The sequence below is a fragment of the Melanerpes formicivorus genome, unplaced genomic scaffold, assembly GCF_026170545.1.
Source record: "Melanerpes formicivorus ecotype bairdi unplaced genomic scaffold, bMelFor1.0.p_v2 SCAF_7, whole genome shotgun sequence".
Classification (NCBI taxonomy): Eukaryota; Metazoa; Chordata; class Aves; order Piciformes; family Picidae; genus Melanerpes; species Melanerpes formicivorus.
In genome coordinates this window covers 11565603-11592962 of record NW_027142359.1, presented here as the reverse complement: position 1 = coordinate 11592962, position 27360 = coordinate 11565603, and the positions used below count along the sequence as shown (strand labels likewise).

Below are 27360 nucleotides of genomic sequence, written 5' to 3'. Positions count from 1 at the left end.
CCAGTGAAAGTGACCTTGCCACTTTAGGGTTCACTAGAAAATACCCTGACTGGAACTGAAAACACTGCTTCTTAGTTGGTCGAGGAAAATCTATGAGAAGTCACACCATTATTTCAGCATCTTGGGACTGACATGCAAACTGAAATGTGCTGGAGAGCTGCACGGGGAACAAACAAGTTTCGTTTGCCTACAAGTTTGCAGACCCGGTTCATAAAAAAATTCTGTTGTGTCAGCGAGACCGAGGTGGAAGGGCAGCAGTGGCTGCTTCGGCTGCCCGTCAGTGCAGAGGCCAACCCTCGGCAGAGCTGCCACACGCCCTGCCGCGACCCAACGGCCGCCTCACAGCCAGATTGCCTCCAGCCCACCCCACCGTGCCGCCGGACTCGCGAGACTCAGGGCTCATGTCCCCGCCCCTGCTCTCGCGCGATTTGTCCCAGAGCTTTCCGGTGCGCGCGGGTGTCGCCGCCGCCGGGAGCTCTGCTATGGCGGCGCCGGGGTGTGAGGAGGCGCGGGTGTCTGCCGTGGGGCTAGGTGCCGGCCCACTTCACCCCGGCGTTCCGCCTCACCCCGGCGTGGCACGGCGGCGAGGTCGGACGCTGCTGGTGCGGCACCTGCCCGCCGAGCTGACAGTGGCGGAGAAGGAGGATCTGCTAAAACACTTCGGGGCGGTGGCTGTGCGCGTCCTGTCGGACCACGGGCGTCTGGTGAGGGCCGGGGGTGCGGGGAGAGACCTGCTGCTGCCTTGGACCTTCTACGCCTCAGGGCTACAGCGGGGGCCGCAGGGAGAGGAAGGAGCGTGGTGTGCGGTTCAGGGCTCTTCTTCCCGCTCGATAGGAAGGGGCATGGAGGTTCTGAGCGCCAGGAGTGCACCGCTGGGCCGAGGCGGGGCGGTTGAGAGGGCGTCTGACGGGTTTGATCTCCCCGCCTGCTGCAAGTCCTGTGTCCTCGGCCTCGTTTGTTTGAAATAAGGCTGTGGAAAAGCGGGGCAGAAGAGTGTGTTGCTAGATGTAGGGATGCCTCTTGTAGTCTTTATTCTTCCTACAAAATACAAAACCAGGAGTTTACTCATGAATGCTGTTTGGAAAAAGCTTTGTGCTCTAGAGAACTGCAGATTATTGATGCCATGTCTGGTATCAGAGTTAGGCTTTTTCCTATAGGATATCAAAAATGCTGCATTGGTTACAATGAATTTACCGATAACTGCCATTATAACAGGATTAAAATATTAAAGTTTTAATACTGCATAGTGGCAAGGTTAATAATGAAGTCTGTTAAACATGACTGTGTATTCTGTAAGGATTTGGAAACCTTAACTCTTTTTTAAAACAAAAAGTAAGGCAAAATGTTAGTTGGAAACCATTTAAACTTTCACACAATAGGTATGACTTTTGTAGCATGAGAAATACTAATTTTAGGAGGTGTTTTGATGAAAATGTTCTGCTGAAATAGTTTCTCTTTTTTGAGAAGACTTAACTTAGGATGGCTTTTGCTCACTAGGGGAGGAAAGAAACATACAGTGTTCCTATCTTAATTTTTCACTGCCTGAGCTGCTTGTCCTAAATTCTTACTGAGTAAATGTTCTCTAGTCCTTCACCTTTGCCTCATATGGGAATTAGATGACTACTATCAGGAAGCTTTCAAACATGTAAGCTTGAACTGATGAATTGAACTTGCAGCTATATATTTTACATGTAATTTCTTGACTTTGCATTCAGCATGACAATTTGTCTTGTTTGCTTTCTAGAAACATACTGCTTTTGCTACCTTTCCCAGTGAAAATGCAGCTGTGAAGGTTTGTATTGTGTTTGTTATTGGGTGTTTTAGCAAAGCACTTCAATGAGTTGGCAGTTGTGCTCTAAAATGGGTAAAAAAAATGCAGACCAGTGTAATGTTAGAGTTCTGTTTCAGGAGGTGGTTGGAGGATTTGATGAAAAGAACACTTCTGTAATTATAAGAAAGGGTTGGAAGGGGCTTGCCTCTAGTCCAGCCTGTCACTTAGAGCATGCTCTAGGAGTCCATTTACATATAAACTATAACCAAATATAATTTGCTCAATTCCTGCATAATTGTGTAGTTGCCATAAAACTTAGAAATAATGATGTACAAAATTCAAGACTTGCGTGAATGCCCAACTTTGATAAGAAAAAGAAAAGTACCATGTTAAAAAAAGGTAATACTAATGCCAAAAAGGTAATACTGATCATGATTTTTAAATGTGAATCTAGTTTAAAAAAAAAAAAAAAGTGTCAGGAGTTTCCCTCAGGCCTGTTTTTTTTGGTGGGGTTTTTTGTGTCTTTTTTTTTTTTTTTAATGCTGCCTTTTCATTTTTTTAGTCCATGCTGTAAAGTACTGCTCAAAAAAGTTAGGAAGACTATGTGAGGTGAACAGTTGTCAATCTAGATTGCTTTGTGTCAGTTGTTGACGTTTTGTCAGAACCTGTATTTGTAGAATACGGGATCTTCTTCTTTTTAAAGAAGATCCCAGCTGTTACTAGTGGACTTCAGCATGCTTGTATTTAATGAGTAAAAGGTTGGTTACTTGAAATCACAGAGATTTACTATGCTGTGTAATAAGTGTCATTGTCTCATAATCCCGTTATTTTCCTTCCTGCTAGGAGGATAGTGGCTGCTAAGGCAGGCCTGTGAAGGCAGGAATGGTACAGAGATACCTGTGCCTGAAATGGCACAGACACTGGTAAAAGCAGTTGGAACTGCATCCTATGGCTAGTTTACCAACCAAATAAAAAACTTTTATGCTTTGAAATGATTCTTATGCTTCCCGTGCTTGCTTTCTTTTCATTATAATTCTATGAAGGCTTTGTCAAGACTGCATCAGCTGAAACTTTTGGGTCACACCTTAGTGGTTGAATTTGCAAAGGAGCAAGATAGTGTGCAGGTACTTAGCCAACCTTCTGTCTCAGAGAAATGTAAAAGGTATGTGTATAATAATTTAGTTTCTGTGTTTATGGTCTAGGAATGGAAATTCCATATTCATTATATTTATGTAGTGCTGTTAAATCCAAGGGTAAATTGTAACCATGTAGAAGTGTAAACAGGCAGGTTCAGATCTGTAAACAAATTACTTCACTCCTCCCATTAATATTATTCCATTCAGTATAATCATGAAATAATTCCCATCTTGTAGTAATTACTGTCTTGAATGAGCAGATGGTCCTGTTCTCATTTACAGAGCAAAACTCCAGCCTGCATAAGCTGACCTCTGTGTTGCACAGGTTCCCTGTATTTAAAAAAGACTACTTCTTTTGTGTCAGGATTGTGATTTTCTTTTGCTGTTACACAATGCATGCAGTACTTTCCCGATGTTTCTTTCTGACACCTGCTAGCACTAAAGACTCTGCTATTACAGCCACAGGCTTCTAAGCTGATCTAAGCTTGAAGCATGAGGAGACCAAACATAAAACTGTCCTGATTGTCTCTTGCGGTAATTAAAGTCATATTTTAAAACAATTTAAAATATCTATGAATTGTAATGGTAGTGTGACCAGCAACTGTGATATTTGCGTTTCAATTGTCTGCCAAGTACTTAATTGAAGAAGTAAGTTGCAAAGTTAGACTTCCATGTTTACTTTTGTACTGATAAAAGATATGTGATAGTGTTTAATTAGAATCAGCTATAGAGATTTGAAGTTACTTATTCTACCCTCTAAGTGTAAGCAAATCAGTAATTTAGTACCTTTGATTTAATACAGTCTCTGAACAGAGAGTGACATGAAATAATTTTAGTTCTATTCCTGTAAGTATCTCTTAAGTCAAAAGTGTTTGAATATAGGGAGACATACTTAAATCTTCATAAATCTTTGTTCTGCAAATCTGGCTACTATAATCCAGATTTATTATTTTTTAGGATTAACAATGGCTATATCAATGGCATTGATAAAAGATGTAAAAGATACTGTCCTAATCTATATCTTTTTTTTTTATAGATTAGGTTAAACATGTCTCATATATTATGTAAGGCACTTAAATTTTGCCATTTTAATTAATACTAAATTAATTTTTAGTTCAGAAGAACCAGTGAAAAAAGAAGAGAAGAAAGAACCAACCTGTGTTAAAATAGAAAGTGGAATTGCACCTAACCATGGGTTAGTGTTTTTTTTGGTCTTAATTGTTTCCCCCTGTTACAGTTTATTTTGAAACAAGTGTTAAGCAGGAGACAGAATGCAGTGTGCTGTTTTGTTTCATAGTAAGCTGCTGTTCTTCATATGTAGCTGTAGGAATTGTCATACAGATGAAATGACAATTCATCAAGTTTTGAATCCTCACAGTTGAGTAGTGACTGGTGTTTTGGGCCATGAAATTATGGATTGCTTAATAGCCTTCTAGCCTTATGTATTGTTTTATGAGGAAGAGTTTAAGGACTGGGTAGCTTGTCCCAGTGTTAACAGCAGAGTACTGTTGACTTCAGTTTTATCAGAGGTTACTTGTTTTTTTTGTTTTTTTTTTCCCCTCCACTTGTGTATGTGAAAATTTCTTTTGGGGCTAGTAAACACAGCACTTTGCATGTGAAGTTAGTATTTGTACAGCTTGCTATGCTGTGCTTTTGGGTTTGGACATATTGATTAGCTGTATCTGCTTTTGGCTTTCTGCATGTATTGGTACTTTCATTGTCCTCAAGCTCAGTAGATCTGCCTTGCATTAGGGACCTGCATCTTCACATTAAAGACACGATGTAAGTGGCCCAAACTGTTCTAGGGGAAATAATATTTCAGTGATAATTCAGATGTAATGAATAGTTACACCTCTAGTAATCATTAATTATTATCAGTCTCTATGTGGCAATGGCACTGAGATTGTTTTTAATCTTTTTCTCCTCAGCCTCACCTTTCCCATCAATTCTTGCCTCAAATATTTGTATCCACCACCTTCAAGTACAATTCTAGCAAATATAGCAAATGCCTTGGCAAGTGTGCCCAAATTTTATGTCCAGGTAAGTAAAGTACAACAGCAAAAAAGGAAAGTATTAAAATATCGTAATATTTACTATGACAAAAATTATCTCTGTGAATAATTTAGTTTTCTAGTGAAGATGCTAACCAGTGATAATTTCTTACTATGTTGAGAAAATAAGATTTCATTGATCAGAAGTAACTAACTTCATTGACACTGAAGACTTAACTAGATATGCTTTTTCTGATTAGATGTGACTTGAGTACTTGGAATTTAATTCTGAGGCAATGCTTAGCTTTTGCTGATTAGACTTTTTAGGGTGTTGGTTGTAGTTACCATTAGTGTTGGATCTCAGATGCAGGCTTTTGCTTTTTTTAATAACAAATGTAGTTATGTCTTCATTAAAACTGTGCTGCTTTACACCTACCAGGCTATGATAGCTAGCAAGAAACTGTTTTAATTTATTTAAAGAAAATCTTGCTTATCTTGAATCCTATCAGGTACTTCATCTTATGAATAAAATGAATCTTCCTCCACCTTTTGGACCAATTACTGCTCGCCCTCCTATGGTAACTTTTTAAATGTATTTTTTTAAAGTATTGTAAAATAGATTCAAAATTTTAAATGTTAGCAACATGGTAGGAAATCTATGTTCAGACTTCTAAATGTTGGAGAAATCTCTACAGGTTTGCAAATACCCAATGAAATGCAGCAGTAAGATGTGTTTACTTAGATGGAAGGTACATATATGTATGACAACAATGGAAGATTGCAGACAGAATATAAAAAAAGAGATTATGCATCATATTACAGGTACAGAAGATAAAGTGTATCATTAGCTCAGTGGCTTACACAGATGTGTTAAATTCCTTGATCCTTGTGTTTCTTTGGAGTTCTGACTGGATTCAGGTTGCTAATGACATTATACAGCATTTTGGATTTAGCTTGCTCTGTCTGCAGGATGTAAAATTTTTGAAAGAGGCAGAGTTGGGGAGAACTGACAGAGGCTTAGAGGAAGCAACTACTCTTGGGGAGTAGAAATACCAGCTCTTTATCTTACTTCTGTGTTGCTGTGATAGTGATTTAACCGACTGTCAGGGATTATTTTCCTTTGTTTTTAACTTTTTCCCACTATCAGTATGAAGAGTATTTACCAGTGCCTGTGCCACCTCCCCCGATCCCACCTTTGCCTCCTGAAGAACCTCCTTTGCCTGAAGAGGAAGAGCCACTATCAAGTGGAGATGAATCAGAATATGAAAGTGATAATGAGGAGGAAAAGGAGAGGTATGTATTTTACAGTCATTTGCAAGCTTTTGGGATCTTTTAAAGTATTTTTTTATTTTCTGCTTTATAGTTTTGCAGTGGTGGAATTTGTTAATGTTTGCATCATGTAGATAATCTTTCCAGATGCTTAAGGACGTGGTATGCAAGTAATCATTTGTTCCCATGTGAAAGAACCAAAAACCCAACAAAAGAAAAGCCTCACAAAAGAGTGCAGATATAAAGCAGCCACAATTAATTTGTTCTCTGGATTATTCATTGTTCTACATCTTCTTAATAGATTCATGGAATGATTTGGGTTGGAAGACACCTTAAAGATCATCTAGTTCCAACCTCCCAGCTATGGGCAGGGACACCCTCCACTACCCCTCGAGGCCCAAGGCTTCATCCAACCTGGCCTTGAACACCTCTAGGGAGGGGGCATCCACAACCTCCCTGGGTAACCTCATGAAGCACTTAACTTGGTTTTAAATGGAAGCTTTACTGATTACATGACACAACCTGAATCATATGTTCACTCTGACTTTCAAAATGTTCTTTGTACATCAATGTGTGTTGTTAGGGGTAATAATAATGTGTATGAAATTGTGTGTGCTGAAGATCTTTCACAGTTTTGAGACTGAGTTACATCACAGCTGAATGTTTTTAATAATAAGTAAAGAAGCAGTTTTCTGTATTTGCTATTCAAACTGAATAGTCAATCAGAAAGTCCCTATGCTGTGTGCAGAAAAATACATATATTTGGAAAAAGGCATTCCTGTTGAGTGGAAATAGTATTATTAAAAAAAGAAAAGGTTCTGCTTGGGGCTTCTTGGCATTTCTACAGCTTCAGTATCCTACAGTATGTAGGGTGTATGTATCCTTCAGTATACACCACAGTATGTAAGCAAGGGAAGGAAGAGGCATACTGAACTCACTACTCTTTAGATCAATGACTTAAGTACTCTGTATATCAATTTGCTGTGTACTATAGCTTATTAATACAGTTTTGGTGTCAGGATAGGTAGGTTTATAATCGTATTCTGAAAAGTTGTATTTCAAGGGCTTTGAGGAAGGAAGAAGGGGTTTCAAAATGAGTGTTTTGAAATAAGCTGTAAACCACATAAATTCTTTTTAAAATTTTGTTTAAAATAGAATGACCAAGTTGATGGAATTAGCAAACCTTCAGCCTAAAAGACCAATACACATGAAGAAGCGTGGTGTTAGAAAAAAGCAAAGAATTAAAGACTTACTGAATGTTCCCGTGTGTACTCCCCACAGGTTTGTAGTATTTTCGTGATTTCTACAATTTTTACATTCTTCCTTTTACCATTTTTTTCTCTGTATCATATTTGCCTTATTGTTGCTGTTTCAGAACAAGCATTCTTCACTGATAGGTGAATTTGATAGTAGAGTTGGTCTTTCCTTATCTTCATCTTTAATTTTATTGCTCTAAAGGTCCAGATTTTCATGTAATATGAAGTCTGCTCAACAGCCTGTGTTAAAGCTCTGTGCTATCCTCTGTTATCAAACTAGTAAAAATCCTGTTATATAAAAAAGAAAAGATAATTTTGTATCACAATTCTAACAGAAGCAACCTGAAATAGTCTGGGAATACTTTTAAGATAAACATTAAAAAACAACAAACCAAACCAAACAAAACCACAACCCCTCCCACCCCCCAAAAAAACCCAAACCTCCAAACCAACCAAACAAAAAACCTTGAAGAATAAAGACTGGTTTGGTTTAGGAACCAAGCTTGGATTTGGAAATGGCAGTATTATGTCATAGTACACACCAGTGTGGTATTTGTATGTAGTGCTGATCAGTTTTGAACGGATTTCTATTAATAACTGCCTTCTTCATCTAAGTGGTTAGCTGTATTTTTTGTAAATGTGTGTATTTGATACACTGCGAGCTGTATCAAGAACCCTTATTTTTCATATTTAAGTTGCTGATAAAGTTTTCCAGAAGTGCCTGTCTAGGCAATGATGTGGTATGTAATTCTTGGTTTTACTCCTGCTGCCAGCCATACCTACTGTACTTTAGTATTTTGACAAACTTGAACTGTATTGGGTGACATTTATGAAATTAAGAACAATAACGTAAAATCTTTCTGGAATAAATCTTAACGTTTGTGCATTTATCAGTGTCTGAATCTTTAATATGTTGTTTTAAACAGTAATTTGCATCCTACGCTGTCACCTTCAGATGTCTTTGAGCAGCCACAGCATGTAGGTCATAAGAAAATTGAATTCCATATTACTACAGACATCCCAGCTGTTCTTCAGAACAACTCTGAAAAGGAAAAAAATGGTAAGAGAGTTCAAACTCAAAATGTATTTAATATTGAATTTTTGTGGTTTCAGTGTGTAGAAACCTGCTGAAATTTAGGCCAGGGAATTTTTTATTTGTTTGTTCTTTTGTATGGAAGCTTTCATAAATACTGCAGCAGTTTGTCTGCATTTGCTGTTTTTTCCCCCCTGTTAAATTACAGAACTCTGCTTTTCTACAGTGAAGGGTTTAGAGGTTTAAAAAGTCTGTCCTAGGGCTATGGAGAATTGCACTATTGTAAATGTTAAGGAGTTCTAGCAAAGATGTAAATGCATTCTTGGTACTGCATAGTGTAAGAACGGAAGAGACTAATTTCAGATTTTCCTTTTCCAGCTCTTAGCAGCATTCAAGTGATTGCAAGCTCCTCTGTGATGTGCTGATGCTCTGCTATAAAAATGCTGGGTGATAATGGCAGTGAGACCTGATGGTTCCTTACAGGGCTATGGTCAATCTGTGTTTCTAATACATTACAGTAATACCCAGGTTCTTGGAATGAAAATTAGATAAACCATAGATAGGGATAATAGGCTTCAACAGCAAGGCTGGTTACCTTAACAGGCATGTGCCATGACTTTTATTTGTAGTACAGTTAATTTTGTAGGACTGTATAGAGTAGGCATTTTTGTCAAACCAGGGCTAAGTTGCATTTTTTAAAGAATTTGTTCAAATTGATTTACAAATTAAAGCATACCACATTAAAATGTTACTGAAAGGAGTATCCTTTTTTTCTTGCTGTTGATTGTTTGGTGAATAAACATAAAACCCACTTATCATTTACATAATGTGTTGAAATTTCAGACCTTTATGCAGCTGCAGAGGAAATCAATAACACAGGCTTTGGAAGGATTTTCCCAGCTCCTAGCTCAAATGATAAAATGGAAACTGAAGAGGAGGAGGATGAAATACCATCAGAATTTATTTCTAGAAGAGATCTAGAAAGAAACAGGCTTTCTAGAGAAGGTATAACTGTGAGAATAAAATATCTAATGACTCTGATTCCATGCAATAAATTGGTTTAAATAACAGTTTCCTTAATTAATTGATTATATATAAAATTCAGTTATTTTAAACTGAGCAAAAATTACAAAGTAAGTAAATAAGCTAAAATGTCCATCTTTCTGTCTTCTTCAAGAAATGGAAAAATTCTCTGTTTTCAAAAACTATGAGCCAGGTGATCCGAACTGCAGGATATATGTGAAGAATTTAGCTAAACAAGTTCAAGAAAAGGTAGGTAAACAAATTAAGTATTTACGAAAGGGCTTTTTATCAACTTTTGTCTTATGCTGACCCTTTAATTTCAGGATCTCAAGTTCATTTTTGGAAGATATGTGGACTTCCAATCAGAAGTGGAACGAAATATGTAAGTTAATTTAGTACCTGATTAAAATGACTCTGTTCTGCTAACTTCTACAATACTATTGAAAATTGTGATTTAAAAACTAGCTAGTTATTTGTGCTTTTTCTTTATGCTTCTGCATGTGGCCAGTGTCTGAAGACTCTACTACTTTGTTTTTGTGTTTTGACTACCAAATTTACTGTTTATTCGCTGAACAACACAGTGTGAACAGCGTAGATGATTGTGTGTGTCTGATCCTTTGGCATATGTCGTATTTACTACCATTGCACACCAGTTTGCCATCCTGCAGTCTCTAATGTCACTTTCTGCTAAATGCTTGCCCCAGGCTTAGGATGGTCTCCAGTGATATGATTCCTGTTTGTAGGCTCTGCTCCCATTTCTGCTGTATATTCAGCTTGAAGCATGATAATTTTTCTAGTGGTAAATATGTTGTTAAACACAAGTATCTCCCAATTCTCAATTTCACCTCTAGGTTTGATATACGTTTGATGAAAGAAGGCCGTATGAAGGGACAAGCTTTCGTTGGACTTCCTAATGAAAAAGCAGCTGCTAAAGCTTTAAAAGAAGCGAATGGATATGTCTTATTTGAAAAACCCATGGTGGTTGTATCCTTTTCCTTGCCTAAATACATTAAAGTAAATAGATTTGTATACAGTCCATCAGTCCTCACTTCTGCTGTCACAGTGTTGTGCTTATTAGAAATGTATGGAAAGTGGAAATGCTTTAAGAAAACCAGGCTGCATAGCATAGTGGACTGTTAATTTTATGATAAAAATACAGAGGCACTCCTTCTGAAATAGCGAAGTAAATGTGCTTTATTTAAGACAATAAAATTGTCGTCTCTGGTCTTAGCTCTTTGACTTTGTAAACACAATACAGAAGATAATATAGCTTGTATGACTCTTGTCTTTAGTAGACTTTTTGACTTGGTTAATCATGTTTACAAAATTACAAACAGAGAAAAATGTCCCTATTAGGGTAAGTGGTCTCTGCTTGGACTCCTTCTCAAACTGGAACTGTCAGTTACTTTGTGGGCTTCTGTACTGTGTTAGGATTCCTAACCTTTTTGATTGCATTGCCCTGTTTATTGGTGTGTTTGTGGTGGTTTTTTTTGTTTGTTTTTTTTTTGTCTAGAAGTCCTTCATTATTTGTCACTTAAATTTTTCATAGTTTATTTCCTTTTTTTTGTATTCTTGTTCACCCTCAACGTTTGTTCCTGGTGGCTTTTTTAACTCCCAACGTTATGAAATTGGCATGCTAGAATGGAGGATTCAAAATAACAAACATCTATCCTGTTGTAGCTAAGCTGTTTGCCCCTAACCCATTCCCACCTACTCGTCCTTTTCTGCTTAATATTGTGAACTCTTGAACAGGCTTTCTTAATTTTTTAGTGTGCTGTGCAGCAATGAGGTCCTATTCTTTGCCTGCTGTATTAAAAACTTAAATGTTATAGTAGAATTAGTGTACAGATAAAAGACACTTTTTAAACTATCTTTTGCTGAAATAATACTACTACTTTTCTTGCTTCTTGGTTGGCTTCTCTTTATCATTGACTCTTGTAGTCCTCAACAGAATTTCAGCAATTTGCTCGTTCAGCTAGACCAAAGCAGGATGCCAATGAAGGGAAAAGGAAAAAGTAGAACACTGCACAAGGTATGGATTCTATGCCTGGAAATAAAAATGAAAAAATAATCAGGAAGGGTTTGTTTGCTTTTATTATACTATCTTTTTAAGGGCTTCTTTAGGAGTAGAGATGATGGAGGGGAAAATGTTCCATACAATGCAAGGTATACAGTTGTTGTAAGTTCAAAATGTTGCTTCTTCCTCAGTTTAGAAACTCAGAGACTGTCATTTTGCTAGTTCTAATATCCCATGGTAGTTAACAGTTTCTCTAATCCTTAATCTGGGCAGGTAAGGAGAATAATTCTGTGGAATTGGTCCACTTACATTTTTGCAATTTTCTGGGGTTTTGGCTTAAAAAATATTTGCATCTTTGCTCCTTCTCTTCTGTGCCTGTCCCTGTAAAGTGATCCTGCATAACTGTTTCCAGCAATAAACTCATTTATTCCAGCTCTGTTAAGGACCTTTGGCTTTGCTAACTTTGGAATCACAGAATCACCAAGGTTGGAAGAGACCTCAAAGATCATAAAGTCCAACCTGTCACCACAGACCTTATGACTAAACCATGGCACCAAGTGCCACGTCAGTCCCCTCTTGAACACCTTCAGGGATGGTGACTCCACCACCTCCCTGGGCAGCCCATTCCAATGGCTAATGACTCTCTCAGTGAAGAACTTTCTCCTCACCTCGAGCCTAAACTTCCCATGGCGCAGCTTGAGACTGTGTCCTCATGTTCTGGTGCTGGTTGCCTGGGAGAGGAGACCAACCCCCTCCTGATTACAGCCATCCTTCAGGTAGTTGTAGACAGCAATAAGGTCTCCCCTGAGCCTCCTCCAGGCTAAACAATCCCAGCTCCCTCAGCCTCTCCATGTAGGGCTTGTGCTCGGAAAATGAAATCTTAGTGCTGTTGCAGTGTCCTTCTTACTCGTCTGATTAAGGAAAGGATATTGTGTCCCAAAGCATCACTTAATGTTGCACTGACCAAGACTTCCTTTATTGTGGAATGCATAGGTCCTGTTTTTTGTCATTGTTGCCAAAACATGATGGGAAAGTAACTTTGTAAAAGTAATCACTATTCAACTTAATTTCCTACCTCGTAGCTTTACTTCACTACTTCTTACTCCAAATATTTGCTTTATATGAGGGTGACTCAAAATCAGCTCTAATTTAACTCTGAGGGGTTTCATGGCCTGAAACTATCTATGCTTGAGTAGTGAAATCTCAAATTAGCATGTGATGTAACTGGTGCAGGAACTGGAAGCACTTATTTCTCAGTCTGTACCCTCTGATGAGCTGGCACAAATTTAAAGTGCATTTGACTTAATTTCAGGTTACAATTGAGCATTGCTCTGGTTATGCATGCACCTAAGACCAAATGAGTTAAAATCTTACGCTGAATGCTTCTGAAACATTTTACTTAATTTGTGATGTCTTGGGGTGTTTGTTTATTAGTGTGGTGGTTTTTTTGTTTGCTTGTTTTTATCTGGATGATTTTATTATTGTTGCTTTGGAAAAAGCCCTGAACAGCTGGTTTTGACTTTTAAAAAATGGAGGCCCCACACTATGGTTATTTTTGAAGCTTGTATTTCTATTTAAAATATGGTAGGTTTCTAGTTCTGTCAGTTGTCTAAGGATTTTTTTTTTTATCAGGTTACATTGAGGCTTGTTTTCCTCATTTTGAAGATGCTATTTGCCAGTTCCTGTTTTGAGTTACTGATTTTTTTTGACTTGCAAAATTTGAATTTTATTTTGTCAAAGAGAATTCTTTTAACAGGAATTCTTCTGCACTGGTCATTGAAAAAATACAAATGAGCCTTGGCTAAAGTACTCTTTCAGGAATAAATGTTTGTGGGAATGTTTCAGTCTTGTTTCTTACTCCTGATAGGAAAACAAAAATATTTTATTCAGTGTCTAATATGAAGAAAATTACTAAGATTGCTTTAAATGCCATGAAGAAACTTAAAAGCATTGTAGCTATTAGAAAGCATTATAAATGAAATCTGAACACTTACTCTTTTAGGAATTCCATATCTTTTCATTTAATTTTGCACATGAAATCTAATTCTCACTTCACTGAACGTACTAAATAATACTTGAATTACATAAAGAAAATAACAAAATGCTTACTTGGTTATTAATCAGCTTGATGGCCAGCTTGGAAGCTTTTCTTAGAGTAAGCAAACATGCACTTATGTAAGAGTTATTTGTGCACTGGAAAGTCTCACATGATGTTGCCTTGGTGTCATTTTTCATGGGCAGAACTTCTGCCTTGCCTTGACCTTTGGTATGTAAAGATCACAGAATGTGCCACAGATAAATTAAACCTCATGGAACCTTAAAAATCTAAAATATTTATTTTCCCAACTCATGATGAAACTGAACCCATTACTATGTTTTCCTGTTCCTGCTGAAATTGTCTGATGGATGTTGATTTATGATGCGAAATTCCGTGATAGAAATCAGAGTCTGTAAGGAAGAACAGTGTCAGAATCTCATTTGAGGGATAACTATGCATAGGACTAAGTTTATGCAAACATTTAAGGGAATTCAAATTTGATCTGTATTTTGTGTCTCAGTATTGTTCTTTTTTTCCCTCTAATGACTAAATTGATGTAACTTAAACTTGTGATTATTTTGAAACAGGGGGAAGCTAATTTCAGTTAGTATGTGGGGTGACTATTTTTTTCTGTAGCTAAAATACATTTTTTTGGGAGAGTGGTTATGTAGAAGAAAGTGATACTGAGAGGTCCTCAGGTTCTTCATAAGGAAGAAGGGACTTGAATGCCTGCATTGAATTGAAACATGATTGGGTTTTGGACCTGTTGGAAAAAGTGAGTTTGTAACATGGCAACAACCTGAAGGAGAATTAATGAGACAGAAGAACTTGGTGTTGTCCTAGTAGTTTAAGTAACCAAAACATCTATTTACTTTTGAATATGCAGTTTACTGTTGGTGTACCCATCAGCCCTCATTAAATCTCATAAGGAGTCAAAACTGTATTTTATCAAGAGTCACATTTGCTTTTGGTAGGTAGCTTAAAATTATGTGTATGCAATACTGAAATCAAATAAAATTAAAACACATTCTGCTGTTCTTCTTTAGAAACATTCCTGCGTATATACTGCAGTAATACTGTCATGCAGAGTGTATCCTTTCTTGTTGTATCCTTTTGTTGTGCAATGTTTCCTGCAGCACTTGACTACATCTAAGTTTTCACATAGAGTAGATATGGGGAGGAGTTTGTGTTTTAGAGCTTGAACTATCCTGGTAATTTTAAAAACAAAGGGCGCTTTTTCAGGGGGAAAAAGAAATAAATCAATGAGTTTCCTGTGAATAGACTTAACAAAGGTTGCTAGTCTTCAGAGGTAGACCCTCTGCTTCCTCTAGCTTCTTCCTTAGCTTGTATGAGTGAGAAGTGTTTCACTGATGTGTGGGAGCTGTGTTGAGCTCACATTGAGGATGACTTCTTGTTAATTATTTATTGGTTAAAATATGTTGTGGAACATTTCTTTATAGTATTATAAGTTGACCATTATTTTAGATTATTTGATGATTACTGTTACCCTGATATATGGGAAACAATCTGTAGCTGACTTTGTTTGTATGTTCCTTATTTTTTCTTTTTTTGAGTGGAAGAAATAAGAAAACCCATAGTTCAGTTCCTAATACTTCATTATGATATATTAAACACCTGTTAATCACTGTTAATCTTTGTTGGTTTATTTTGTTTTGGATTGCTTTCTGCACTGAGGTAGTATTACTCCCAGTGACTTACCTTTCTCTTACGGGTTTGATGTTACATTGTTGTTTCACTTGCTGTAAGTTATGTAGTCTATGTTTAAGTAGTGTTGGGGTTTTTTTAAGATGTTCATAGCTTTTCTAAATATTAAGCTTCTTTCAATTTAGTTGTCAAAAGAAAGCATAATGCTACTGTTTCTTGGTTGTTCTTACTTTTAACATACCTTTGTGATGTTCCAGGTCCCTTTTGTGTTCCATCTCTTTCAAGTATTACCAGCCTGAGGGGAGAAGCAGTGTAATCATCCGGATTCTTGAACTGTGCGTAGTAGCATTTCTAAAGAATTTAAGGCAGAGTATAAATTTTCTCATCCTAAAGATTTCAGTTGCCTTTAAACTGTCACAAGACTTAAATGTATGTTAGTTTGCTTGTGAAATCTCTAATAAATTATTTCCTATCTCTGCATTTTGCCTTTTTCTCTTCATTTTTGATTTTCATTTTGAGGTTTGGGAGTGATCATGAGGGGGAAGATACTTTTTTTTAAAAGCTGAACAATGTGGTGGCAACTGCAGCATGTTCTATGATTCAAGAGTATGTATTCATATGCACCTCCTCCAGTGTGATGTTTAGCTGTCAATGTTTCAGAGTAAAAAGATATGAAAATCTAAAAATATGCTCATTTTGGTGTAAATCTTTTTTTTATCTTGGAGACTAATCAGGAGGACTAGTATGCTGGCATAAATCTGTGCTGTGAAGTTAGGCATTGGTTTTTTTCTCAGTAATTAGCTTTCCTTGTTCATCCACATCTTGGAATGATATCATCAGGGAGACTGAAGTCATTGAAACAAGTATCAGTTAAAACAGTGTTTAGACCAGGGAAGGTGTGGTCCTTGCCATGTTGAACCCTGTTTGATAACTGCAGAGGTCACATAACAAGATTTGTTACACGCTAGGAAGGTGCATATTGAGTTCAAAAACCACATGGGAAACATTGCAATAATGTTTACGTGGTGAGAGTCCAGTGGATTTAAGGAAAAATATACTCCATACAATATAAATTAATAGTTGATGGTGTGCTAACAGGCTGGCATACAGACTTTGGCTTACTCATTCCAGCTGCAAACAGCCTAAATCACTGCTATTGAACGCTGGACTAAAGTAAATGTATCTTTGCTGTTTTTTCTATATGAGCTGACTTAGCAGATTACTTTAAAATGCTTTTACTGGAATCCTTTGTAGCTTATTTGCTATCTGGTTTGTTGGTGTATCTTGCTTGTATTTTGAGTAGTATACCAGGAAAACTGCACTGAGAGGGGAAGTTTTATGGGAACTTCTGAAGCGTTTATATGCCTAGAAAAGAGAAAAAAGTGGCTTAAAAGATTCCGAATGCTAAGCTGTGCACTTTGTGGGTTTATATTATTAGAGAACAAATACAGCTCCCTACTAGATTGATAATCCATCATTTTTCAGTCCAATTGATAGAACTTTTAAGTCAGAAGGCAGATTTCTTTCCCTTAAATCAACTGGGGTTTTTCTATACCAGTTGCTGCTGGTTGGTCTTGCTGTGTCTTTTCTTTCCCTCAGAACGTTTATTCTCTTTGATATTTCAAGTCAAATGACCTTTAATTTTTTTTTTTTTTTTAAGAGCTGGCTTCTGAGATAGCACAGAAACTGTGAATGCAGGCTCATTTCACACCCTTATTTAGCTAATGACCTAGACACACAGCAGCATTTTATTAAACTTTCAAATACAGTGAGACTCATCGCTGTAATTTCCAAGGAGAGACTGACTCGCACAATCTAACAATAATGAATTTTCCTGTAGTGCACCTGTATAAATTGTCTCCCTATGTAGCAAAAATCAAAATCTTCTCATTGCAGAAGCTAAATCAGATTTATTTTCTATATATGTGAATTGCATGCCTCATGAGAAATTTTAATGATGTAATAAGAGGAGACAGGCCATACGTTCTAACAGCTGGGCTGAGTTACAAGTACGGAACCAAGGCTTTACAGCACTGCATTAAAGGTCAGCTAAGTAAACGTTCAAAACAGTGAGGAAGGGAAACAGCAGGGTGGTGCTATACTCACAGACAAAAGCGCTTTAAACCCCTCCCCAAAATGAGATCAAGGTATACGCAGAGAGGTTGCCTGTCTCAACTCTCGAGAGCAAATACGCTTTCAGAATATAAGTTTATCGTGACTCTACATAATCGCGTGTGATAGAAAGCTTTTGGAGAGCCTGGGTTATTTTGGCCCGCGTCCATTCCTCGCTCGCAACGGTGGCGCGGGGATAGCAGGCTCCGTGCCCCGCAGCCGCCCGGCGCTCCCTGCCCGCCGCCGCCCCGCCCCAGCGGAAGGGGCCGGGCTTCCCAGCTGCTCGGGTGGTGGCATGACTGCTGGTGCCCGCCTGGAGAGGGGTCGGCCGCCCTGTGAACGTACGTATGGAGTTGTGCTTGGTGCGTTCGGTGTGTTCATTGCCTATGCGTGCTGAGGAGGCCAGGCAGGACCATCCTTTCCTTGAACTAAAGATCAGGATTGTTTTGTAAATCGTGTGAGATTCTTTATAAACTTCTGTTTAGATATCATCTCAGGTAGGGTTTTTCAGCAATGCATTCCCAAATACGTATTCAATAGGGAAAGGGTTCAGGGTGTAGCAAACCTGAATACCCCTGTGTTCATGTTTAAAACCTTCACTGATGTATGGTGTCCCTTATGACAGCACCTAAGGAGGGGGAAGTAGTATACATGAAAATGAGAAATGCTTATTTCAGTCCATATATGTACTGCTTTGCCTTTTGTGTTTTTTTTTTTTGTATTTATACAAAGAAAACTACAACTTTTGCACACTAGAAACAGCTTGTATTCAGTATTCCTAAGGTTGGAAGAGACCTCAAAGATCATCGAGTCCAACCTGTCGCCACAGACCTCATGACTAGAGTAGGGAGGACACTACTGCCCACTGCAGGCTTGAACTCACGACCTTCCCATTAAGGGTCTGATGCAGTAGACAACATTTGATTCTTCAAAAAAAACAAAGTTAATGCTAATATGTGAGGTTGGTATAGTTTAGAAAGAATCCAGTTCTGAAAATGATAGTCAACTGAAGTTAAATAAGTGTGATGCCAGAGATGGGGATTTACTTTAAATGTGTATTTTGTAACATGTACTTTACCCTCTTGCAGGGATGTAAATAGGCAGTAAGAGGAGCACAGCTGATTCCAGAGCACAGAATGGGTATCTATTTTCTTCTGCTAATTGCAGGGCTTTGCTGGGGGCAGTACACCCCCAATACTCTCCCTGGGAGGACTTCTATTGTACACCTCTTTGAATGGCGCTGGGCAGATGTTGCTTTGGAGTGTGAGCGCTATTTAGCTCCTAATGGATTTGGAGGAGTTCAGGTATGTCTGTTCCTATCAGTAAGTAGTAAAATTGCTGCCTAGATGATAATTTGTTTTTTGGAGAAAACCTTCAGTGAAGGACAGGTACTGAGAAAGAAAAATAGAAATTGGTAATGGAAGTAGTAAATACTGACAAATATATTCTTCAGCCATCATCATGTAACCATGAATTTATTTCATTGCTCCAAAGTGCATATTTTGCACTCTCTGCTGTTACATTTAGATGAATTAGAATTGCATTTCACTGACTAAATATTTTTTTTTTTTTTTACTGCTGTGAAGTGCAACCTACATTTATCTGCTTGATATTATTTAAATAAATAAACATGAAATGAAACTATGACTGAAGAAAAAGGCTCCTAAAGAGAATACCAGAGTGCTGAAGACTTTGAATAAGTAAATGGAAAAGGCTGCTAACTATTCATCCAAACTGGCAAGTTGCTCTCTGTAAAATTCTAGTGTCAGAGTAAGCCATTCAGAGACCCTTCTTTGTGGAAACCTGGTGTGAGCAGACAGAAATGAGCTGGACAGAGGTTCTGAGGGAGATGTATCAATATGAATCTGTTCTGCCTGAACAAGAGACACATATTCTGGTGGAACCAGTAGTGTCAGTTGGGTGGGGTAGTATGACTGGAGAGCAGTCACCTATTAAACTATTTGTTTGTCAGGGTGCACAGGAAAAATCAATGAGAAATGACTGCCTGTCTTTTTGTAGCCTAGGAGCTGGCAAGTTGGCCTACATGAGACCTTCCCATGATTTTTAAGTAACGCATCTTTTCTCTGCAACCTTCTTTACACTCACACAGGCCTGATTGATTCTAAGCTGATCAGAATATGGTATATGCTTGGATATCTTTTTAATCCATGCTGTCAGAGACTCAAGTTTTTTTCAGATGCAGACTTGCTGAGGTGGTCACAAAGGTGTGGCAGCAAAATAGCCTGCAGCCTAATGGTCTTTGTAAGAAATGGTGGGATCAGGTGGTTATTCCCAGACTTGAAGGTAGCAGGAAAAGCTTGTTGCCTGAAAAGTATCTTAGAAAGAATCTATAAAAGGAAGAGGTATAGCTGTCTTAAAACTGTGACAAGTCTTGTGTCAAGAACACTTTTATCCAAAACATTACAAAAATGAGAAGTCAGATCACTTTCAAGGGCAGGAAGTACTGGTAATTGTTCTTCAGTCAGTTCATTCCTGATTCAAGGCTATCTCTGCTGACATAATCCTTCAGATTTCAGACTCTTCCGTTGATCTTTGAGGCCTGCATTCACAGAGATAATTAGGACACTATGTCCATACACTTAATTTTTATAATTTGTTTAAACCTGCCAAAGGTCTAGGACTAAGTCTTATATTTCCAGCCTACTCCAGCATAAACAGAGGACACTGAGGATTTTCAAGGGTTTGGTATTGTAAAAGTCTTTCAGTAAAGCCACCTGATTTTCTATTTCTATGTTGCGTGGGTTGTTTTTTTCCTCTAACAATACTGTGCAAACAAATAAACTATTAAGTGTCCTGTTACCAAGAGTCACTTTCTTATCCACAGATTTCACCTCCAAATGAAAATGTTATCATTACTGCCCCCTGGCAGCCATGGTGGGAAAGATACCAGCCTGTCAGCTACAAGCTGTGCACTCGATCTGGAAATGAAACTGAATTTAGAGATATGGTGACAAGGTGCAACAATGTTGGAGTAAGTGCTTTGAAAATGTTCTGGTGTTAACAAAGAAGGATACAGACAACCAGTAATTTTGAAGGGAAAACACGGTAACCCTGGGCTGAAGATGGAATTTCTTTTGAATAGATTGATAGAATAGTTAAAGTTGGAATAGACCTTTAAAAATCACCCTGCAATGAGTAGGGATGTGTTTAACTCAGATTGCTCAGAGCCCTGCCCAGCCTGGAATGTTTTCAGAGATGAGGCTTCTTCCACCTCTCTGGGCAACCTGTGCCAGTATTTTACCATCCTAACTGGAAAAAATTTCTTCCTTATCTAATCTAAATCTTTCTGTGTGAAACCATTACTCCTTGTCTTGTCACAGCAGACCTTGCTAAAAAGATTGTCCCAATCTTTCTTATAGGTCTCCTTTAAATACTGAAAGGCAGCCATAAGTTCTCCTTGGAGCTAAACAACCCAAACACTCTCAGCCCTTCTTTATAGGAGAGGCCTTCCAGCCTTCTGACGTTTTTGGTGGCCCTCCAACTTGTTCCCAACAGGTTCATGTCCTTGTGCAGAGCAAGCCAGAACTGGATACAGTACTCTAGGTGGAGTCTCACCAGAGTGGAGTGGCAGAATCACCTCCCTTGACCTGCTAGCCATGCTTCTTTTGATGCAGCCCAGGATACAGTTGGCCTACTGGTCTATGAGTGCATGTTGTTTCCTTGGGTCCAGCTTTTCACCCTCCAGTACCCTCAAGTCCTTTTTTGCAGGGCTGCTTTCCGTGCCTTCATCTCTCAGCCCGTATTGATATCAGGAGTTGCCCTGACCCCTGTGCAGGACCTTGCATTTGACGTTGTTGAACTTCTTAAGGTTCAAGGGAGCCCACTTCTTGAACCTGTCCAGGTCCTGTCAGTCAGTCTTGCTAGCTGCACCACACAAGTTAGTGTGGTCAGCAGAGCTGCTGAGAGCACACTCAATTGCACTATGTCATTAATGAGCACACTGAACAATACTGGTACAGTCCTGTACTGGAACAGTACAGACCCCTGAGGGACACTGCTTGTCACAATCTCCATCTGGATGTTGAGCTGTTAACCACTGCCCTCTGAATGTGACCATCCAACCAATTCTTTATCAGCTGAACAATCCACCCATAAAATCTCTCTCTCTCTCCAATATAGAGAGAAGAACGTTGTGGGAGAAGGTATCAAAGGCCTTCCAGAAGTCCAGTTAGTAGTTCTTAGGTAGTTCTTCCCTTGTCCGCTGATGTAGTCACTCCATCAAAGGAGGCCTCTAGATGAAGGTGTGCTGACTGTTTGGAATCACCTCTGTCTTCCATGTGCTTCAGCACAGCTTCAGAGTAGATCTGTTCCATGACCTTCCCAGATCCAGAAGTGATGAGGACAGGTCAGTAGTTCCCAGGGTCCTCCTTTCTACCATTCTTATAAATGAGTGTAATGTTACCTGCCTATCTGTTGGGATGCAGGTTGGGTCACTGTTGCCATACAGTAATAACAGAGAACTGGTTTAAATAAAATGTTGGGAGAAGCAAGCAAGCAAAAATAGGGGGATAGAGCAGGAAGTAAGAGAGAAATAATATTAATTAGTGGTGCTGTGGGAAATAGCTTTCTCAGACTAAAATATGAATCCTGTTCTCTAGGTACATATTTATGTGGATGCGGTAATCAACCATATGTGCGGAGCTAATGCTGGTGACCGTGCTACTTGTGGAAGCTATTTCAATGCAAAGGCTGAAGACTTTCCAGCTGTGCCCTATTCTGGCTGGGACTTTAATGATGGTAAATGTAAATCTAGAAGTGGAGACATTGAGAATTATCATGATGTGTCTCAGGTAAACCTGGTAAAACAAAGATGTTTTTTAAATGGATCATGACTGTTCAGTTCCTTGACTGTGGTTTATTTGTTGCCCTTTGCTGTCAGACACTTTTTTGTTGCAACATGTGACAAGATGATAGGGCATGGCCTGAAGCTGTGCCCGGGGAGGTTTAGGTTGGATGTTGGGAAGCACTTCCTCATGGCAAGGGTAATGAGACACTGGAGTGGACTGCCCAAGGAGGTGGTGGAGTCACCATTCCCGGAGGTGTTTAAGGAAAGATTTGATGTGGCACTCAGTGACATGGTCTAGTCGATGGGGTGGTGTTAGGTCAGAAGCTGGCCTTGATGATCTCAGAGGTCTATTCCAGCCTCAATAATTCTGTGATTCGGTGTGATATGGTAAAGAACAAAACAAAAATCCTCATGAAAAACCATCCAAGTTGGTAACAGGGGTTAGTGTTTCTATGACAAACACCACTTCTTAAAGGGATAGCTCAACTTGAGCCAGTGATTCCATTTCATATTTAGAAAAGCATGCTTTATAAAAGCATTTTTAAAGCTCATAAAATCTATATAAGGATCATCTTGTGAGGGTTTCTTGTGTTTGTGGGGTTTTGTTTGGTTGTTTTTTTTAAGAAGGGAGAGTTATTATTTGCCTTTTATTGTTAATTGGAATGTTATTTTGGTCTCAGTTTCAGAAGAGAGAGATGAGGATTTCTGAAAGAAATAGAGTAATGCTAATATCTTGGAAGTCAACCTTCCATTTAGAGATTTCTGAGGTGTCTTATCTGTTCCTTTGGATCAGATTATGAGGTCAGGACTTTAAAAGTACTACAGAATGAAAAACTATTTTATAAAGATAAATACCTATCTTTTTTGAAGAATGCCTTATGCCTTTCAACTGCATTTGATCTTTCTTGAATCTAAGCTGAGGGAAGAAGGGTTGTAGGGAACCAGCAGAAGAGGAAGAGATTTTAAAAGTCTTTGAGTTTTTGAGCAGTTCTAAAGCAGCATTTTTATAGCAAATTCTTTAGCACAGTTTGCAACATAGGGTGATGCACCTTGATCTCCCCAGGCAGATGTGCATAGCCATGGAACCCATCATCAAAGTAATTTAAAAAAGCATTTCAGTATATAATCTGTGCTTAAAGGATTCTTTTGTTAAAAATCAATGCCTGTAGTTTTGTATTTACAGGAAACAGGCAAAAAGGGGACATCAGAAAACAAGAGCTTGGTATTTTATATGGCCATAACTACTCAAGATTTTTGTAAGATTTAGAAATACATTTTCTAGAAATCTTCCCTGTAGCAGAGAAGAACTGACTGCACTTGTGATAGTAATGGACCTGTTCCTTACTATACTGGAGTAAAATTACTTGTTCACATATTTCCCCTATACTTGTATTAAAAAGCTGTTTATAGGTTAATGGTTTGACTGTCTGTTGCAATCTTTAAGCACCTGGAGCTGTGTAAGCTGAGTGAATGCAGGCTGCTTAATGCTTTTTTTGTATATAAGACTGTCCAAGGCCACTGTCCAATGTGAAGACAAGCATGGTGAAAAATGGGTAGCGAAGGTTTTGTTTGGTATTGTAATGCGTGTAGCAACATTCAGAACACATGTGGAATACCACATTTACCTTATTAGATGAAAAATGTTTCATTGCAGAATGTTTATCCAGGTGCGGGACTGCCGCTTGGTTAGCCTGCTGGACCTGGCCCTGGAGAAGGACTACGTGCGCTCCAAGGTCGCTGAGTACATGAACCACCTCATTGATATTGGCGTAGCAGGCTTCCGGATTGATGCCGCCAAGCACATGTGGCCTGGGGATCTGAGGGCGACATTAGACAAACTGAAAGAGCTAAACACTAAATGGTTTCCTGAAGGAATGAAACCTTTCATTTACCAGGAGGTGATCTTTTTTAATTGTACTTAAAAAATCTGTTTCTTGCCGTCACAGCATACACTCAGTTGCACATTGGAAGCAATGCCCAAGCAGCTTTCATGCCCAAGATCTGTAGAAATCATCAAGATTTAATAACTGTAAATTACAAGTATCTTAATTGCCTGTAAATGTTAAATGACATGCAAAATACCAGAGTTGTTTTGGACATTAGATATAAGGAGGTATAAGGAGATTGAGAAATGAGACAGAAGACAAGTTCATAGATACACTGAGAGAAAATGAGGAAAATTACTTTAAATCAAATGTTGTGAGCCAAAAAGTATACTTAGTTCAAGTAGTGACAATTCCTTAAAACAATGTCTAAGACAATACCTGTTTTAAGTAGAAAAAGTGCTCTGTGTTGCCTGTATGCTGCATTTTTTTATCTCTGAGAGAGGAGAAATAATACACAGTTTCTGCTTTGTGTCCCAGGTGATTGACTTGGGTGGAGAACCCATCACAGGAAGTGAGTACTTTGGGAACGGTCGGGTGACGGAATTCAAATACGGTGCAAAGCTGGGGACGGTGATCCGCAAGTGGAATGGAGAGAAGATGGCCTACTTAAAGTAAGGGTGGAGATGTGGGGAGCCAGCCGGGACAGGCTGAGCCCAACAGTTGACAGGGTAGCCTCAAGTCTTTGTGTTTTTGACTAGGAACTGGGGAGAAGGCTGGGGCTTTGTACCTTCTGACAGAGCCCTGGTCTTTGTGGATAACCATGACAACCAGCGAGGGCATGGGGCTGGTGGATCTTCCATTCTAACCTTTTGGGATGCCAGGTAAGGGATTGCTTCTGTCTGGGTGATGCCTCTTCCTTTTGCTCACTTCTCTGTTTTCTGACAGAGTTTTCCTTTCCCTGCCTCATTGCTGCTTCTGTCTGTGGCACAGGCTTTACAAGATGGCAGTTGGTTTCATGCTTGCCCACCCTTACGGGGTCACACGTGTGATGTCAAGCTTCCGCTGGCCCAGATATTTCGTAGACGGCCAGGTAAGCTGGGAGTGCTGAAGGGACGTTCATGGTGAACGAGGCTCTGCAGAGGCCAAAGCAAGCAGTCCAGTGCATTTAAATTTGTTTGGTGTTCTCTCAGTCCCATGTTGTATCTCTTTGCAACACAGAGAGGCTCTCTGCATTTTTAGTGAGACATTTTAAACTTGTTTTTTCATTGTAGGATGTCAATGACTGGGTTGGGCCCCCAAGCAATGACGATGGCTCCATCAAGCCTGTTACAATCAATGAAGACACTACCTGTGGCAATGACTGGGTGTGTGAACATCGCTGGCGACAAATCAGGTAGGACGTTGGAGCAAAGCTAAGTCAAAGCAATTGCTTTTGCTTGCTGTCCCTTGTAGCTTTCTGGCTCCTTCAGGCCTGGTGACAGCTGTTGCTTGCATTTGCAGGAACATGGTTATCTTCCGTAATGTGGTGGACGGTGAACCTTTCTCCAACTGGTGGGACAATGGCAGCAATCAAGTAGCTTTTGGCCGTGGGAACAAAGGCTTCATCATTTTTAATAACGATGACTGGTAAGTGAAGCATAAATTACAGTTCTTCTAGGTAGCCTAGAAAGGTTTTAAAGTGTTCTTAGCTCCAAACAGATGCTTTGTCTTTCTCAGTTGTTTGCAGTTTAAACTTGGCCTTCTCCACCCTACCGGGAGCATGCTTTATGGTCTGAGTTAGGTCTTTTACTGTGCTTTTAGTACTTCCCAGCTCCTGCAGCTGGCCTACTGAACTTGTAGAAATGAGGGAACTTGTCTCAGAGATATGGTCTGAAAGAGACAGTTTCAAAAAGTGTTGCACTCTTTTCTGCAAGACTGAGATGATTGGAAAGAATGGGAATCTATTAGATCTGTAATCATTAGAAATGGGTTAGGGTGATGACCCATTTGGAGAATGGAGTGGTTGAGTTGGTAAACTGTGTCTTCCAACCTTCTGGGCAGGCCATCACAACAGTTCCTTTTGGACATCCTGCAAAGTCTTGAGTTCTGTGAGGGCTAACATCTTTTTAGGCTATTTTGATATGTTCTTCTATGGTATTGTGGTATCAGAAGTACAGTATCTGTAAGGAGTCTGGCATTTCTCAAGTACTTTTAAGCCTCATATAGGGCGATATAAGAGGCATTTCCGAGATGATCTAAAAAAGTTAACAGGGGTTTGATAGGGAAAAATGCAAATGGCACTAGAGTGCAATCTGAAGGTCTTGTGTTCAAGTCCTAAAGTTCCTGAAGACTGAGAACACTCAGGCTTCTTGTCATTGCTGCTAAATACTTAAGTACTACTATATTAGTTAATTTAGGCATGCAATTATTTTTCTTTTTTGTAAAGGAGTGTAATTCTGTGTGAAACAGAAGCAAATTCCTTTAAATGCCCATCATGTAAATAAGGTCACATGAAAAATTATTTTAACTAGTGTGTCTGGAATCAGCCTTATGGTGCCTGAGCACAGCATGAACCTTTGCTGTTTTTCTTAGCTATTCATTCTGGAGTCCTACAGTATCATTGTTTAGTAGGTGAATAGATTCCGGAGTGTCCAGAGAATTGCTGCACAGCAACAACTCCAGAATCACCTAACATCTGAGAAGGTGTCTAACATGAATTGTTAGAATGAATTGAGAGTCCAAATAATCCTTACTGCCTTTCACAATTTTCCAAAGGTCTTTGAATGTAACTCTGCAGACTGGTCTGCCTGCTGGCACTTACTGTGATGTCATTTCTGGGCAAAAGGAAGATGGCTCCTGTACAGCAGCTGAAGTCCGTGTTGCTGCTGATGGAATGGCCAGCTTTCTGATCAGTAACAAGGATGAGGACGCATTCATTGCAATTCATGCTGATGCTAAACTGTAACCAGAGCTGCTGTGCACTTATGTTTCTTCTGTATTTTTGCTAATAGCATGCAAGGTAAGCTGATTGTCTTGGCTTTCCAGCATCATAAAAGAGCAGAGTGCATTAGCTTGTATGGAATGAGATACTGAATAGCTGCTATACAGAGACAGGAGCCTGTGGTGCTAGTGCAGATCTAGAAGAGGAGGTATATGCCTGTTTGCCTTTGTAAATGTGCTTTATTTGGTTAAAGTACTAATAAAAAATGGAAGAACAACATTGAAGTGACTTTAAATTGTGCAGCACCGTGCAGAAGTGGAAATGTAGTTCACTTTATGGGGAATCTGGACTGAGAACTAACACCATGTCCTAAAATCCCCTTTTTGCCAAAACAGGGTATGCTGGAGCTTCTGCCAAGCGCCTGTTGATCTGTGCGTTTGGGTACATAATGTTTCCCCAAGATGTGATTTCCCTGATATGCTCTCTGTCTAGGGAA

General features: G+C 39.1%; 2 protein-coding genes across 5 annotated transcripts; both read left to right on the top strand.

The window, feature by feature from the left end:
* Positions 1-461: 461 nt before the first annotated feature.
* Positions 462-18563, top strand: RNPC3 (RNA binding region (RNP1, RRM) containing 3). Of its 3 annotated transcripts, XR_010987647.1 has the most exons (16): positions 462-704; positions 1745-1792; positions 2815-2933; positions 4022-4102; positions 4836-4947; positions 5408-5476; positions 6046-6191; positions 7323-7448; positions 8350-8483; positions 9300-9461; positions 9634-9728; positions 9803-9861; positions 10331-10463; positions 11439-11511; positions 14581-15534; positions 18479-18563. XR_010987647.1 is itself a non-coding variant. In XM_068140994.1 (15 exons), the coding sequence occupies exons 1-14, from the start codon at positions 483-485 to the stop codon at positions 11496-11498; spliced, it is 1566 nt and encodes a 521-aa protein (XP_067997095.1). In that variant the 5' UTR covers positions 462-482; the 3' UTR covers positions 11499-11511; positions 15457-15679. The 3 variants fall into 3 exon arrangements, 2 of the variants coding, with proteins under 2 accessions (XP_067997095.1, XP_067997094.1); XM_068140994.1 differs by lacking the exon at positions 18479-18563 and having other exon boundaries at positions 15457-15679; XM_068140993.1 differs by lacking the exon at positions 18479-18563 and having other exon boundaries at positions 14581-15679.
* Positions 17580-27143, top strand: LOC137442365 (pancreatic alpha-amylase-like). Of its 2 annotated transcripts, none has more exons than XM_068140996.1 (11): positions 17580-17652; positions 18400-18615; positions 20157-20303; positions 21931-22122; positions 23786-24016; positions 24482-24615; positions 24703-24825; positions 24935-25034; positions 25216-25337; positions 25445-25570; positions 26699-27143. In XM_068140996.1, exons 2-11 carry the CDS (start codon positions 18448-18450, stop codon positions 26886-26888), a joined length of 1533 nt encoding a protein of 510 aa, XP_067997097.1. In that variant the 5' UTR covers positions 17580-17652; positions 18400-18447; the 3' UTR covers positions 26889-27143. The 2 variants fall into 2 exon arrangements, with proteins under 2 accessions (XP_067997097.1, XP_067997096.1); XM_068140995.1 differs by having other exon boundaries at positions 17582-17652; positions 18479-18615.
* Positions 27144-27360: the final 217 nt, after the last annotated feature.